The sequence below is a fragment of the Lycium barbarum genome, chromosome 10, assembly GCF_019175385.1.
Source record: "Lycium barbarum isolate Lr01 chromosome 10, ASM1917538v2, whole genome shotgun sequence".
NCBI classification, from domain to species: domain Eukaryota; kingdom Viridiplantae; phylum Streptophyta; class Magnoliopsida; order Solanales; family Solanaceae; genus Lycium; species Lycium barbarum.
The window spans coordinates 19,606,475-19,622,193 of NC_083346.1; the positions used below are offsets into that span (position 1 = coordinate 19,606,475).

At 31.9% G+C, this 15,719-nt stretch overlaps 1 protein-coding gene across 1 annotated transcript; it reads left to right on the plus strand.

Annotated features, from left to right (window-relative positions):
- The first annotated feature begins 2,036 nt into the window (after nt 1-2,036).
- LOC132613890 (ribonucleoside-diphosphate reductase large subunit) lies at nt 2,037-8,552 on the plus strand. The gene is made up of 17 exons (XM_060328179.1): nt 2,037-2,557; nt 3,994-4,055; nt 4,179-4,266; nt 4,427-4,690; nt 4,870-5,110; nt 5,211-5,287; nt 5,450-5,620; nt 5,722-5,814; nt 5,911-6,060; nt 6,150-6,236; nt 6,323-6,487; nt 6,565-6,684; nt 7,006-7,208; nt 7,297-7,446; nt 7,534-7,681; nt 7,869-7,952; nt 8,039-8,552. Exons 1-17 carry the CDS (start codon nt 2,330-2,332, stop codon nt 8,132-8,134), a joined length of 2,427 nt encoding a protein of 808 aa, XP_060184162.1. The 5' UTR covers nt 2,037-2,329; the 3' UTR covers nt 8,135-8,552.
- The last annotated feature ends 7,167 nt before the right edge of the window (nt 8,553-15,719 follow it).

The window sequence follows — 15,719 nt, forward strand, 5'->3', positions numbered from 1 at the left end:
CACTTTAGGATTGGGAGAGTGATTTTCAAAGGAAGGAATGAGGTCTTAATTCTAAGGCCAAACCATACTTTTTTGTTAATTTATGTTTCTCTAATCTACTAGGAGTTTGAACAAGAATTGGTTGATATTTTTTAAAAAAAGTTATTGAGGTTAGGTAGAAAAAAGTTACTTAAAAATTGACGTTATGTTTAAATATGAAAATACAATTGAAGTTTTATGAGCGAAAACATATAAATGCTTGAAATTTTCTACCTAATACATATTTTTTCAAACTTTTAAATTATATTTCAAGTTTGAAATTAAAATAATGAGTCACTTTGAGAAACAAAAACAAATAGTTAAAAATCTACAGAAAAGGAATATCTTGGTCAAATACTCCGTAAATAGTTAATTATGAAGTTTTAGAAAAGTTATCAAAATAAAAAGGAAAACACAAAAACCAAACTTCCTTGTGAAGATAGAGTTTGAAATTCGAAAATTTGAAATTGAGATAAATTAAATAAATGTAGATGGTCCCAACACCTAAAAGCTTGCAGTGAAAGCTATTGTTCATCAAATTTTTAGTACCTAGATCCTTAAACTTGACATGTTTTGTAAGATAGGCATATAAACTTATAAGGTGACCAGATAGACACTTAAACTTACTCAAAGTGTATTTTTCAAGTTTTTCAGTTGTTTTGAAAACAAAAACTATATTTTTCAAATACTCACAATTTTCATGGCCAAACAAGCCCTAAATATATCACAAAATATTTTTTTTAAAATGCAAAAATAAGGCAAACGCATATACATGAGACTATAAATGTGCACTTAAACCAATAAATACTCGCTAATCGCAATTTTGCAGCTTTCAATTAACTCGGATTTTTTTTTTACACTTGAATAATTAAAAAACAATAACTTTAACCAATAAAAATCCTTAAAAAAAGAAATTTCAAATTAAGAAATTTCTAAGTTCAGTATTTCAAGTGTAAAAGAAATTTCAAATTAAGAAAACTGTAAAGCCGAGAAGAAAATCCTTAAAAAAAAGAAATTTCTTAATTTGAAATTTCTTTTTTTAAGGATTTTTATTGGTTAAAGTTATTGTTTTTTAATTATTCAAGTGTAAAAAAAAACCGAGTTACTTGAAAGCTGCAAAATTGCGATTAGCGAGTATTTATTAGTTTAAGTGCACATTTATAGTCTCATGTATATGCGTTTGCCTTATTTTTGCATTTTAAAAAAAATATTTTGTGATATATTTAGGGCTTGTTTGGCCATGAAAATTGTGAGTGTTTGAAAAATATAGTTTTTGTTTTCAAAACAACTGAAAAACTTGAAAAATACACTTTGAGTAAGTTTAAGTGTCTATCTGGTCACCTTATAAGTTTATATGCCTATCTTACAAAACATGCCAAGTTTAAGGGTCCATCTGGGTATTAAGCCTATTCTTACCTATCACAAAAATTCCTATTCCCTTTTACATTGGCCGCAACACTTGAAACACAGGTTAATAATAATAATAATAATAATAATAATTAAAAAAAAAATAGCTGGAATAAAATGAATATACATAAGCATTCATTTGCTTATTAATTTCTGAAGTATAAATACAACTCAGCCTAATGCTTATATTTCCAACTAAGAAAAAGCGGGAGTCAAAATGTAGCGGCAAAATTAAAAGAAAACGCCTTGCCCAGAAGTATTATTAGTACTTAATAAGTATTTGTCAATTAATAAAAAAAAAAAAAAGCGGGAATCAAAATTTAGCGGCAAGATTAAAAGAAAATCCATTGCAGAAATAAAATTAGAAATAATTAATAACACAATTAATTATCAAAGCAATACCTCTTCTTTTTACCAATTATATCTAATATATTTACGTCCCATCACATTTTTTTTTGTTAAATTTTTATCACATACGGTGAGGAAAAGAAGAAATAGAGGAAAGGATTACTCAAGCTCTCACAAAAAAAAAATAAAAAAAAAATCTCGGTAACGAAAACTATAGGGGGCTGTATTGGCGAGATCCAACGGTTCAACCAAAATACGTCACATGAGTTTCATTGTTCAAATTAATTTCCTTTAAAGGTAGGTCCCACGTCCAGCTTCTTCTATACTCTTCCTCCCTCCATATATCGCTGTTCCCAATTGGCGGGAATGTTTCAAAAATCCCCAAAATATCAAAAACCCTAGTAATTTGCGCCAAAGTTATTTAAAAATTCCTAATTATAACCTATATATACACACTCAAGACATATCTGACTAGCATCAAAGGTCAAAATCATATTCCTCCCTAAGAAATTCTGCTCTTTAGGTGTTCGACGAAATTCCTGCGAGAGAATTGAAGATGTATGTGGTGAAGAGAGATGGTAGACAAGAGGCAGTTCACTTTGATAAGATTACTGCTAGGCTTAAGAAGTTAAGTTATGGGTTGAGTCCTGATCATTGTGATCCGGTACTTGTTGCTCAAAAGGTTTGTGCTGGTGTTTATAAGGGTGTTACCACAAGCCAGCTTGATGAATTGGCTGCTGAAACTGCTGCTGCTATGACTGCTCATCACCCTGATTATGCCTCTGTGAGTCCCTCCATTTGTTAAACAATTTGCTCTACTACTATATGATGTGTGTTTATCTGGACATTTTTTGTAATTGCTTCTAGGTAGGCGTTTGGTCATGAGATGAAATCCCCAAAATCATCCAAAAAGGATTTGAAATCATGATTTCAAAAAATATAAATGTAACATATGTTTATTTTTTGTTAAAAAAGACTCATAAGTTGGTCGATATATTTACCAACCATTTGTATTAAATATTAATCTTCAAGTTGGTAAAATATATTTATCAATCATGTTTACCACGTGTGAGAGGATTATATTAAAGAGTAGTTATATTACTATTCATGTTGAAATTTTCTTTTTATTGAATTAAATTTTGATCAATTGATGTTGTATTTTTTAGAAAGATCTTCTAGTAGCGTATTAATTTTATTATAAACTATGATTTACTCAGTTGTATAAGAATTGAGAAAATTTTGATGGTTTTCACAACTTGTGGGGTTTTTATGTTTATAAACAAAATTGCAACTTAAGAAATCCAAATTGCATGTTCAAACGGCTCCTAGTCATTTTGATTGTGTTGATCTTTAGAAATGTTGCTGATTTGTTCAAGTTTGGGATATGTTGTGTGTCTGGATTTAATAGTTTTTTAGGTTTATTTATTTTCCTTTTAAAAAAAGTTGCTTTAGCATTATATGCTGTGTGCTTCTGATATTTTTATTTGTGTATTTCTGGTTTTGTGTTTATGTTTATATGTGGAAACAGAATGTTGGTTTGGAAAATTGAAATTTTGGTTTAGTGTTTGCTTGTGATTTGCTAAAGCTGGATATTTGATTAAAACCTCTTTTTAATTTCGTGGTGAGTTGGAATTTGTGTGTTTCTTTTGAAGTTCAGATTCTGGTTTTCATTTTGAGTCATGAGATGTTGAATTTAAACATTTGTTTGACTTTGAGATTTATATACTTATGGAATGGATATAATTGTTCTATTTTGCGTTTTTGCATATTTCCCCTTTCTGTTCCCCTCATTTTGTAGGTCAACACTGATTTTATATGCAATATGCTCATTCCAAGTCTGGGTAAGAACTTTCTTGAAAGAGGCTGGTTTAGAGTGGATAATGTTTGAATATTTGAGCTAGACTAAAATTTTAAAGTGAGCTATGTAATGAAACAACAAAAGACCAATAATTAGACTCTTTGCCTGGTTTTGTGCTCATTGAAATAAACTTCTGAAGGGAATTTCTATAAAAAGAACTTGTACACATTAAAAAGGAGACTAAAGATATGAGATGGGCCTGGCTTAAAAATGGGAAAATAGGAAGACCAAATAAGTTTCTATTAACTCCTCTCCTGTTATAAGGTAGATTGAAGCTTCTATGATCCATAGTAGGGCATTGTATTTCTCTGTGATGAAGGTATTAATCAATCTGTGATTTGTCAAAACTCTTGAAATTTCAGTTGGCTGCAAGGATTGCTGTGTCCAACCTGCACAAGAACACCAAGAAATCATTTTCTGAAACGTACGTGATTTGAATCAACATCGTCATTGGTTTTCCATTTTCTTTTATTTTTCATATAAAATAAAATGATGGTGTAATGATCAACAATAATAAAGTGCTGGTTGTAATATTGGAATATCACAGGATTAAGGACATGTACTATCATGTCAGTGAGAGATCTGGATTGAAGGCACCACTGGTTTCCGATGAAGTTTATGAGATAATCATGAAGGTATAACTGCCATTTGGAATATTCCTGTAGTGGTTATGTATTGAATCATGGTTAACACTTTTTTTAATCAAGATCATGCTTAAAGCTTTTACATGGATCAAGCACTTGTTTTTAATTGCCTGTATAGGCCACTTGTTAACAACTTGCCTTTTTCTCTCAGAATGCTGCTCGTCTGGACAGTGAGATCATATATGATAGAGACTTTGACTATGATTACTTTGGTTTCAAAACCCTTGAGAGGTCTTACCTCTTAAAGATTCAGGGAAAAATTGTTGAAAGGCCACAGCACATGCTGATGAGAGTATCTGTTGGAATCCACAAGGAGAATATTGAATCTGTCATCAAGACATATCATTTGATGTCTCAACGCTGGTTCACTCATGCATCTCCAACACTATTTAATGCTGGCACTCCAAGACCTCAAGTAGGTCAACATTCTTTTAATACCATGTTTTCTTTTCTTGATTTGATGATTCAACTAAGTCATCATTAATTTGTTCTGCTATGTTGTAAATATACTTGTTTCTTATCCAACATTGTCCTCTCTTGTTCAGTTACATCTTTTAGTAATGATTTTACATAATATTCTTTTGGGGCTTGCAGTTAAGTAGCTGCTTCCTGATATGCATGAAAGAGGATAGTATTGAGGGCATATATGATACTCTTAAGGAATGTGCTGTTATTAGCAAATCAGCTGGGGGAATTGGTGTATCTGTGCACAACATACGTGCTACTGGGAGTTACATTCGTGGAACAAACGGGACATCAAATGGAATTGTTCCCATGCTGCGTGTATTTAATGATACAGCCAGATATGTTGACCAAGGAGGTGGCAAAAGAAAGGGTATGGCCTCTTTTATATGCTTGTTTAAATCTTAAGAATTCTGGAAGTTTAGGGTGTAGGGACTACCTTCACTTTTCTTACTGTGTTATACTGCATATAGGTGCTTTTGCTATCTACCTTGAGCCTTGGCATGCCGATATGTTCGAATTTCTGGATTTAAGGAAGAACCATGGGAAGGTATATTTAGTACTCTCTTATTGTTAATTGTTTAATATATTGTCTATTGGGCCTGCACTTGCTCTCTGCAACTGCACTAGAATTGCTGTATTCCTTTCATACATCAAGACTTTAGATACTCAGCAATTTGACAAGACATGGGTGACCTTTCTATTTCTTCAGGAAGAGAATCGGGCACGAGATCTGTTTTATGCTCTTTGGGTGCCAGATCTTTTTATGCAAAGGGTCCAAAGCAATGGGCAATGGTCTTTGTTTTGTCCAAATGAGGCTGCTGGATTGGCAGATTGCTGGGGTGAAGATTTTGAGAAGCTGTACACAAAGTATGAAAAAGAGGTAAAAACAAGTATTCTACCGAGGTTAATTGCACACCATTTACATGGTGTTAACTGATCCTTTCAGCATGAATCTTAAACAATATCCTTTTGTCAACTCAGGGAAAGGCAAAGAAGGTTGTTCAGGCACAAAATCTCTGGTTTGAGATCTTAAAGTCCCAGATAGAAACTGGGACCCCTTACATGTTGTACAAGGTGACTTTCATTATTTCATATGGTTCTGTTATTATTCTAATTGTTTGTTTGGATGCACTTAATTTTACTCAACTACTATACTGTTTGTTATTGTAGGATTCTTGCAATAGAAAAAGCAACCAGCAGAATCTTGGCACTATCAAGTCTTCTAACTTGTGTACAGAGATTATTGAGTACACAAGTCCAGATGAAACTGCTGTTTGCAATCTTGCTTCAATTGCTTTACCAAGATATGTTAGAGAAAAGGTAAGTTAAAATTGATATATACTTTACAGCATTGCTTGTCCTACTTTCTGCTTGCCTCATAGTGTAGCATTGCCATTTATATCTTTCAGGGGGTCCCAAGTGAGTCACAACCATCCAAGCTTGTGGGGAGCAGGGGTTCTAAAAATCGATACTTTGATTTTGACAAATTGGCAGAGGTTTGATTTATGCTGACTACCAACGCTTCTGACATGCTTTTCTTGACATTATTCTTGATTTTTGTTCTGTTTTCCATGTGAGACAGGTTACTGCATTAGTCACTTCAAACCTGAACAAAATTATTGATGTCAATTACTACCCTGTTGAAACTGCAAAAAGGTCTAACTTACGACATAGGCCTATTGGAATTGGAGTCCAGGGTCTTGCAGACACATTCATGTTGCTTGGCATGGCATTTGATTCCTGGGAGGTAAGTACTGTCTGTCATCTTTCCAAGCTGTAAATTTGTTCAGATGGTTCTGATCTTACACTTTTGTCTATGTATAGGCTCAGCAGCTAAACAAGGACATATTTGAGACAATATACTACCATGCATTAAAAGCTTCTTCTGAAATAGCTGCCAAAGAAGGCCCTTACGAGACGTATTCAGGAAGTCCTGTGAGCAAGGTATAAATCCTTTTGCTCCTAGATTTTACTGATGGGTACTGTGTGAATGACTTTGTTTGGTCTTCCAGTGAATATAGATGGTCATCCAAGATTTAGTCGAAATATTTGCTGGGCTGCTAAATGTCATAACCAAAATAAAATGGCGTCTTCTTACTAGTTCAACTTTGAAGTTGTGAGACAGGTTTAAAAAGAACTTTGAAAATGTTGCGATCCAAGTTAGACACACTACTGTAGAAGGGGAAATGAATGCCAGATTTTATTTTTGTTCAATATTATTGATTCACATTGCATTTCCATTAAAGACAATATTATGCTGTTCAGGGTATTCTCCAGCCAGACATGTGGGGAGTAACACCATCAGATAAATGGGATTGGGGTGCTCTTCGTGAAATGATTGCTAATAATGGTGTAAGAAATTCACTTCTTGTAGCTCCAATGCCAACTGCTTCAACCAGCCAAATTCTTGGAAATAATGAATGCTTTGAGCCATATACATCTAATATCTACAGCCGAAGGGTTCTGAGGTAACACTTGCTGCCAGATCGTGCAGCTCCTGTTGATTTTTATCATTGTTGCATATGATTTATCCATGTTTTTGTTTTGTTTCTCCAGTGGTGAATTTGTTGTGGTGAACAAACATCTATTGCATGACTTAACCGATATGGGGCTTTGGTCTCCTGCTGTTAAGAATAGGATAATACACGAAGATGGTTCTGTGCAGAAAATCCCTGAAATTCCAGATGATCTTAAAGTTATTTATAAGTATGAACTTTCACCAATTTAATTGTTTGTTCTATTTTTATGTTAATTTTATTTCCTCTTACATTCTAATACTGTCACTGACCTCAGGACTGTTTGGGAGATCAAGCAACGGACCTTGGTCGATATGGCTGTAGACCGTGGTTGCTTCATAGATCAGAGTCAAAGCCTTAACATCCATATGGATCAACCCAATTTTGGAAAACTCACTTCCCTTCATTTTCATGCTTGGTCCAGGGTATGCTCAAATTCACATTATTTGTTTTTATTGATCTTCTGAAATGTGCATAAGAACTAAGACATTGTCTGGTGGATTGTTGCACAATAGTTTAGTACAAATATCCATTTTAAGTGTCTGGTGAATAGTACTGTTTTGCCTTCACAAGCCAAGAGAGTCTCAGATTCCTCTTTTCTTGTTATTGTAGGGTTTGAAAACTGGAATGTACTATCTACGATCACGTGCTGCAGCTGATGCAATCAAGTTCACAGTTGACACTTCCATGCTGAAGGTACTAACCATTATAATTTGGAGTGCTTAGTATCATATTATTATGTTGACTCTTACAAACTGCATGTGTGCCTTTTCAATTTGCAGGAAAAGCCAAAGGCTGCTGTTGACGATGAAACTAAAATGGCTCAGATGGTGTGCTCTTTGACAAACCGCGAAGATTGTTTATCCTGCGGTAGTTAGTGCTAAGTCGGATCGTCATAACTTTTTGAGCTATTGGCTTTTGTTGTTGGTTTCTTCTATGGCTACTAGGAAACCTCTACGTAGATAAGCGAAACAGGCCTCTGCTTTGTGGAAGTAGCATATAATGATGTTTATTAGATTAGAATTAAGTAATTAACTATGTATATAATTTTATATATCCAGTTCTAGTATACGTTTGTTATTAACAAGGATAATTCTCTTCTTTAGCTTAGTGGTGCTTTGTAATGTAGTTGCCTTGAGATAGCAGCAATGAATTTCTCTTACTGCAACTTTAGGATTTGAAATGTGTGCCGGAGATGAGATCATCTTGAAAGTAGTTTGTTCTTAAGTAATTGAGCTCGACTGAATAAGCAAGATACTGATCATTAAAAAATAAACAAGATACTGTTCTGAGATTTTTTCTCTGCATTTGTTCATTCACTAAATAACAATTGTTAGTGATGAAACCGTCAAGCTTCCAACCTAAAACAAACAAATGAAACAGACCGCTGCTTATACCGTTAAAGCAAGGAGTTGTCATAGTAAACAATTATACTAAGCAATATCATTATTAAAACTTTCTCTCAGATAATCAGCGCATATGTATTTTCTTCTTTTACCTTGGATAATTTGTCTTAAACATTATGAATTCTAATCTCCAAGTTCAATGATACTACTGGTCAAAATACAACACTATATGATGATGTATTGCTCAATGAAAACACCACAAATTAGGATATTGTGGAGAATTTCATCACCACATAAGGGTTTCCTAAGAATTGAAGTAAAGATCATATGCTAATTAACTCGCTATTTTGTGGAGAATTTCAATCTCGAGGGTCATTGGGGTTATTCTTACGCTATAAGGTTATGAATAGTGTTAGGTAGTTGGCTTTTGAGATTAATGGGATTATGAACTTGCGTATGAAATGATGAAATCTTATGAGTAAACTACTCTATTTGTTAAGTTTTCTTTTTAGAGTTTTGGAGAATTTGAGGGAGCCAGTTTTTCTTGACAATGTTTTGCTGCTTTTCCAACGTTGCAGTAAGCTTAATGAAGTGAACCTCATAATTTGGGACGTGACAATTGTTTGCAGTCTTACGAATTACCATTTTAAAATAAAGATGACATATATATTACATTTTTTTTTTGCGCGGATTGCCCTTCTTTTGGGGTGGTCTTTAATTTTTGCCTTTCGTTTAAAAAAGTGATCGAAAATATCTCGAGTTTTTGGGTTCGAACCCCCCGCTCAGTCAAAAAAAAAATTTGCAAGGTAAAACTTTGGGAAAAGTCTACCTTATGCGGCATAGATTGCCTTAAGGCATAGCTAAAGTTATGCCGGATCCGGCATAGGTTGCCTTAAGGCATAACTAAAAGTCTGTCTTATAAGGCAACCTATGCCCGATCCGGCATAACTTTAGTTATCCCTTAAGACAACCTATGTCATCTCCGGCAGAGGTTGCCTTGATATAACTAAAAGCCTGCCTTATAAGGTAACCTTTATCGGATCCAGCAGAATTTTAGTTATGCCTTAAAGCAACCTATGCCGTGTAAGGCAGATTTTTTCAAAGTCTTGTCTTGCGATTTTTTTATTTATTTATGCCTGAGGAGGGGTTCGAACCCAGAACCTCAAGGTATTCTAGTCGAAGGTTTAAAATTAAAGACCAACAATTTGAGGGGCAAAAATTAAAGACCACCTCGAATAAAGGGCATTCCTGCGAATTGCCCTATATATTATAGGGAAAATGACATAGGGTGCCTACTTAAGACTCGTTATTACAAAATATATAAATAGTTTTTTTTTATTTACGAAACATGACGGATTTTCATATTTTTTTCGTTTTCTTTTAACCTTTTTTTTAATAATTTTTTTAAAAATAATTTTTTAATATTCTTTTTACAAAAATAATTTTTAAATTTTTAAATTTTTTTAAAATAATTTTTTATTTTTAAAATACTCTCTCTGTCCCAAAAAGATTGTCTTACTTTTCTTATTAGTTTGTACTAAAAAAATTGACACATTTCTATATTTAGAAACAATTTAACTTTATAAGATGATTTACAGTCACTCAAATATCTAAGTCTTGTTTTGAACCACACATTTCAAAAGTCTTCCTTTATTTCTTAAACTCAGTGCCAAGTCAAACTAAGACAATATTTTTGAGACGGAGGGAGTAATATTTTATTTTCTTAAAAAAATTAATTTTTTTTTTGCTCGAGGTTTAAAAAATTAACTCAAATTTTCGTGTATAAAATGTGTATATGTGAGCTAAATTTTTAATTTAGTTTTCATACACAAAATTGCGTGCGAAGTTGTAAGCCTTGAATCTTGAATATTGGAACTGTTCGTCATTCATTTTGAAGATATTGATGGTTACTCTGTTGCTTATACTTCTTGTACCTTATTGCTACCAGAATGATCCTCTCATCCTATTTGCATTATTTACACAAAGTTAATTTCTTTCGAATCTGCAAAAGATTTAGTACCAACAGAAAGGTTGACTCACCGATTTCGATTTCGATTCTTGATTAGTTGATAAGACTGCAATAAATCTCATTTACAAAGATGCGTGCAGCTTAATTAAGCAATTATTTACGGTTTGGTCAGTGGGGATGGGCAACAACCATTGAAGAAGCGCAATTCCGACTGTTTCTGTTACGAAGCGTTCTCTATTAGTTGTTTATGTAGGGTGGCCAATGGTGGATGTGATAGTGCATAGCACTGGCGGAATCCGGTGGTTTGTCCATCCTATTTATCGGAGTAGAAGTGAAGAACGAGAAGCTAAATAGGTTTGGGGGGTGAGGTGCCATGCCACATGCTGCCCACCTCACCGAATGGTTAGTACCATGTCAAATCTGGTGTTCACTTTGGACAATGTTAATGGAGGAGGGATATATTTGGACCCAAAATATAACGACGGAAGTATATTTGAACTCAAAGTTTAACGAGGAGTATATTTGGCCCTTTTTCGATAGTACAGGGGTACATTTGACCATTTTCCGTTTATTAATTCTTGAAAATATTTTATGCACTCCATGTTAATCAACTGAAAATCTTGCACTAACCTTTTTCATAGGACAAATAAGACTTAATACACATTTTATCTTTCGAGATAGAGGTAAGGTCTGCATACACTTTATCCTCTCCAGATCCCACATTGTGAGATTTCACTGGGTATCTATATATTTTAAATAAGACTTAATACACATTCTACAGAAGAGGAAAAAATGTTATAAAAATAACTTGTGCATGCATAAGAAGTAAAGCTCAACCAAAACAATATGAAAAAGATAAGTGATTCCAAATATTTCGTACTAATTATTTTTCATTAATCCCATAAATAAGTAGATTTTGATTTTGATTTTTTTAAAGGAAAGACATGAAGCAGAGTGCATCTAGAAATTAGTGTTAAATTGATAATACTTGCAAAATACGTAAAATAACAATCTCACATAATAACTAAAATTTCAAACATCTATGTTTTCAATTTATAAAATTAAAATTTCATTTTACTCCTTTAACATTAACTTTCATTGTTGATGGAAGTGGAAGTATTTAGTTCAAACTCGTTTATGTTTATCTTAAATTTATTTAAAATTTAATAATGTATATTGTTTTCATTTGTATTAACCAAGACCCATGTTTTTATTTTCTAGAACCATCTAAATAACATATTTAAGTCTTTACGCAAACAAGCCTAATAAATTTATAAGAATAGTAATTCAAATACCTAATTTTATCACAAGAACCCAGAATCTACAAAGACACTGAGGGCCCAAGAATGACACTACACAAACACACCAATTAGGAAAGCCCTAGTGGGATGACACTAAGAAATTCATGAGTGAAAATATGCAGGGCAAAAGTAACACGTGTAAGCACAAGCAAATGACTAAAATGGCCCCGTGAGGACTATAAAAATTGGATCCTCCTTATAGATAGTAAGGAAAATGACCTAATAATACTACTTAAGACTCTATATTATAAAACATAAGGATACTCTTCCTTATTTACAAAAGATTTCTCTCTCTCTCTCTCCCTCTCCCTCTCCTTCTATGATAGACACCATTTCCAGACTTAAAATTCATCTTCTCTCCTAGAATCAATATTCCAACCAATATTATAAAGTATTTTTTATTACTGACCTGTGTATTAATGTATATAAAAATGGTTTGTATCGTTTTGAGATATGTGTGATCATTGTTTGTTTGAAATCTTCATATATTATATAAAAAATGTTGAAAACTAATATATGTATGAAATGTGTATGAAATTTGCTATATATCATTTTAGATATATGCGGTAAAATGTGTATGAAATGCGAATAAATTCGATGTGAATTAGTGTATGAAATGTGTATGGAATCTGATTTGTATCAATCAGAAAACTTATTATACATATATACTTTCTCATAATTTATACATTGATCAGATTTTATACAATTTATATGTATTTTATCATAATCAAAATATACATACAACTTTTACACATATTTCATACATAAAAATTATAACGAATTTATACAGTTATACTTATTGCATACAAAAATTTATACATATTTATTTTCTGGTGTATGAACTTTGTATGGAATCTGGTTTGTATCAATTACAAATTTATTATACATATTTTCTCAAAATTTATACATACTTTGATTATATTTTATACAATTTAAATGTACTTTATCATAATCAAAATACACATACGATTTTTATACATGTTTCATATATAAAAATTATAACGAATTTATACAGTTATACATATTGCATACAAAAATTATACATATATGTTTTTTGGTGTATGAACTTTGTACATAAAATTATTGATTCGAATGGACTTTTTGAGTAAAAGTTGGAGAAAATTAGGGAACAATATCTCTTAATTTTGAATGGGGAGAGAAAAGTGGATGAAATAAAAGAGCAAAAGTTGGAGAAAATCGAGGAACAATATCTCTTAATGTTGAATGGAGAGAGAAAAGTGGATAAAATAAGGAAAAAAGTTTATCTAATGTGTTTTATTTACTTCTTTTTAATTTACCTGATTCGTATAGATTTTGTAACAAATCTGTTGACATATCTTGTAAATTGAAAAGTATCGTTATGTTCTGTAAATATACCCACTTATTATGTACATATATATTTTTTGCCCAAATGCTATTTGGCCCGGGCTTAACTATTAAAAATTAATCCCCTTTTTTTACATTAAGTTATTGAAATAGTAATTCGACAGTTAAAAAGTCTCTACAAATGCTTTACATCTAATAATTTAGGATAATGTACGCTTACGTACTCTGTATTACTGCAGCTGCTGGCATAGAGTCTGTCGATGTTGTTCCCCAAATATCATCTTTCTGGAAGCTCCAAAAAGCTAGTCCCTCCGGTCACTTCTGAGTGATTTTTTATTAAATTTTATTCCAAAAATATTGATCTTTAATTAAGAAATTAAGTAGGTATCCATGTTTTGTTCTTCAAAATTACCCTTATCCGATAAATGATTAAATAAATTTCTATGAAGTCTTTGGGAGGGACAAATAATCTTTAAGTAAAATAGCTCACTTAACTAATGTTGCTGATTATTTTTTTTAATTGGTGTGCCGAACCTTTAAAATAGCGTAAATAGCTCTAAAAAAAACTTTTAATTTATATTATTTTTTAAGTGGTGTTTAAAAAGAAACACCACAAGTGATTTGAGTATGTACAACACTCATTTTGTGGAGAAAATATTTTCATATATCATTTTAAAAATAAAAATAGCCACGTAATGCATGTCTTAGTTTCTTTCTAACCCATATCTTCCAGCTATCAAAATAATTTCAGCTTAGATTACTTTTTTGACCTGTAGTGTTGCTATAAGCTTATAATAGGCTGGTGAGAGAAAACAATTCCATCAATAAAGAATGGCAATCTGAAAAACATGTGCCTGCAAATTAGAATTAAGGAGGTGAGTGAAAAGTGAATGGATCCCACATTTTTACAAAGTTGTTCTGTGTTCCTTCTTTGAGATACCAAAGGGCTGTTGACTTTCAACAGAGAGCAACTTGAAATTCCACAAGTAACCCTGTGAGGACGACAAAAAAAGCAGATCCTCCCTTATATTAAGTATTAGTTATGTGAGGCCCGTGTTAAGTTCGGGTTTAAACTTAAGATATAAAAGTAGATATTTTAACTAAAGAATATAATTTATGTTAGTACAAGTGTACAACAACAACAACCATATAACCATTGTGATATATGAAAGCAAAATTTTCATTTCAATCCTTTAATATTTTAACTTCCATTTTGATGAAATTATTTAATTCAAATCAAATTTGGAGCCAGAATTTGACATTATAACTTATGTATCCTAATTTTCTGAAGTTATTTAGTTCTAAATAAATAATCTATACATAGGTAATGAACTTTTAAGACAAATACATAATTTAACTTGTGCAGTGGATGGAGCTGCTCCTCTCTTAATTAGGGATTAGGGGTTCGAACATGGATATGAAAAAAGATCTTTGGAGGAAGCGCTCCCCCCGAATAGGCGCGATACAGTGCGAATTATCTGGATTAATTGGGCTCAAATGCGGATATCGAGCACCAATTAGAAAATCAAAGAACGTGAAAAATGAGCTAGGAGGTTCGATAGCTTTTGAAAAGTAGACTTTAAAAACAAAAAACAAAAAAAAATTGACTTAAATAAATAAGATTAGGACCTAAAAGTAATTAATTAAAAAGTTTTTAAAAAATTTGAAAATTATTCTGAGGACTACAAAAGTCCCCAGGTTCGATAGCTTGTTGAAAAGTAAAATTTAAAAACAAAAAATAAAAAAATTGACTTCAATAAATAAGATTAGGACATAAAAGTAATTAATTAATTTTTTTAAAAAAAATTGGGAAATTATTGTGAGGACTACAAAAGTCCTCACATTTGCTCTTATATAATATAGTAACTATTACTAATAAATAAAATATACTAAATAATTCCGTGAGATCGGATTCTACTTCATATTTGTAGTAACAATGTAAAATTACTATGAGTTCTTTATGCAATCCAGTCTATCTATGATCCCTTAAAATGATTTGTATTATGATATTCAAAACTAGATGAAATCAAAAAAGTAATTTTGAAGTATAATATTTTGTGTTTGGTTAATCAATCAAAATATTTTTGCCAATATTAAAGCAAAATTTGATTGGACAAGCTTTTACGAAGTGCTAATTTTAGGGATAAACTATAGTTTTCAACTTCTAAAAACAACTTCTATTTTTACTTCACTAAGCCAAAATCATCAAATCTCTAACATGAACACTACTTTTTTTTAGAAAAAAAAAACACGTTTGATTCTTAGAAGCTTGGTCAAACAGCTCAATACTTATTATTCCTTCATTGGTAAAGACGGTGATAAATTAGTAGCGGAATGTAGTTTAGTTCATAAATCAATTCTGGTTTAGTTTAAATTGATGGTTTGTTTGGAGATTTGCTTAATTCTACTTTAGCATTTGTTCATTGAAAATTATTTACCGCAAAATTGATTCGTATCAGCACATGATTATATAACATGATACTGCAATGAAAATACGCCTAAAATATCAGAATTAAAAGAA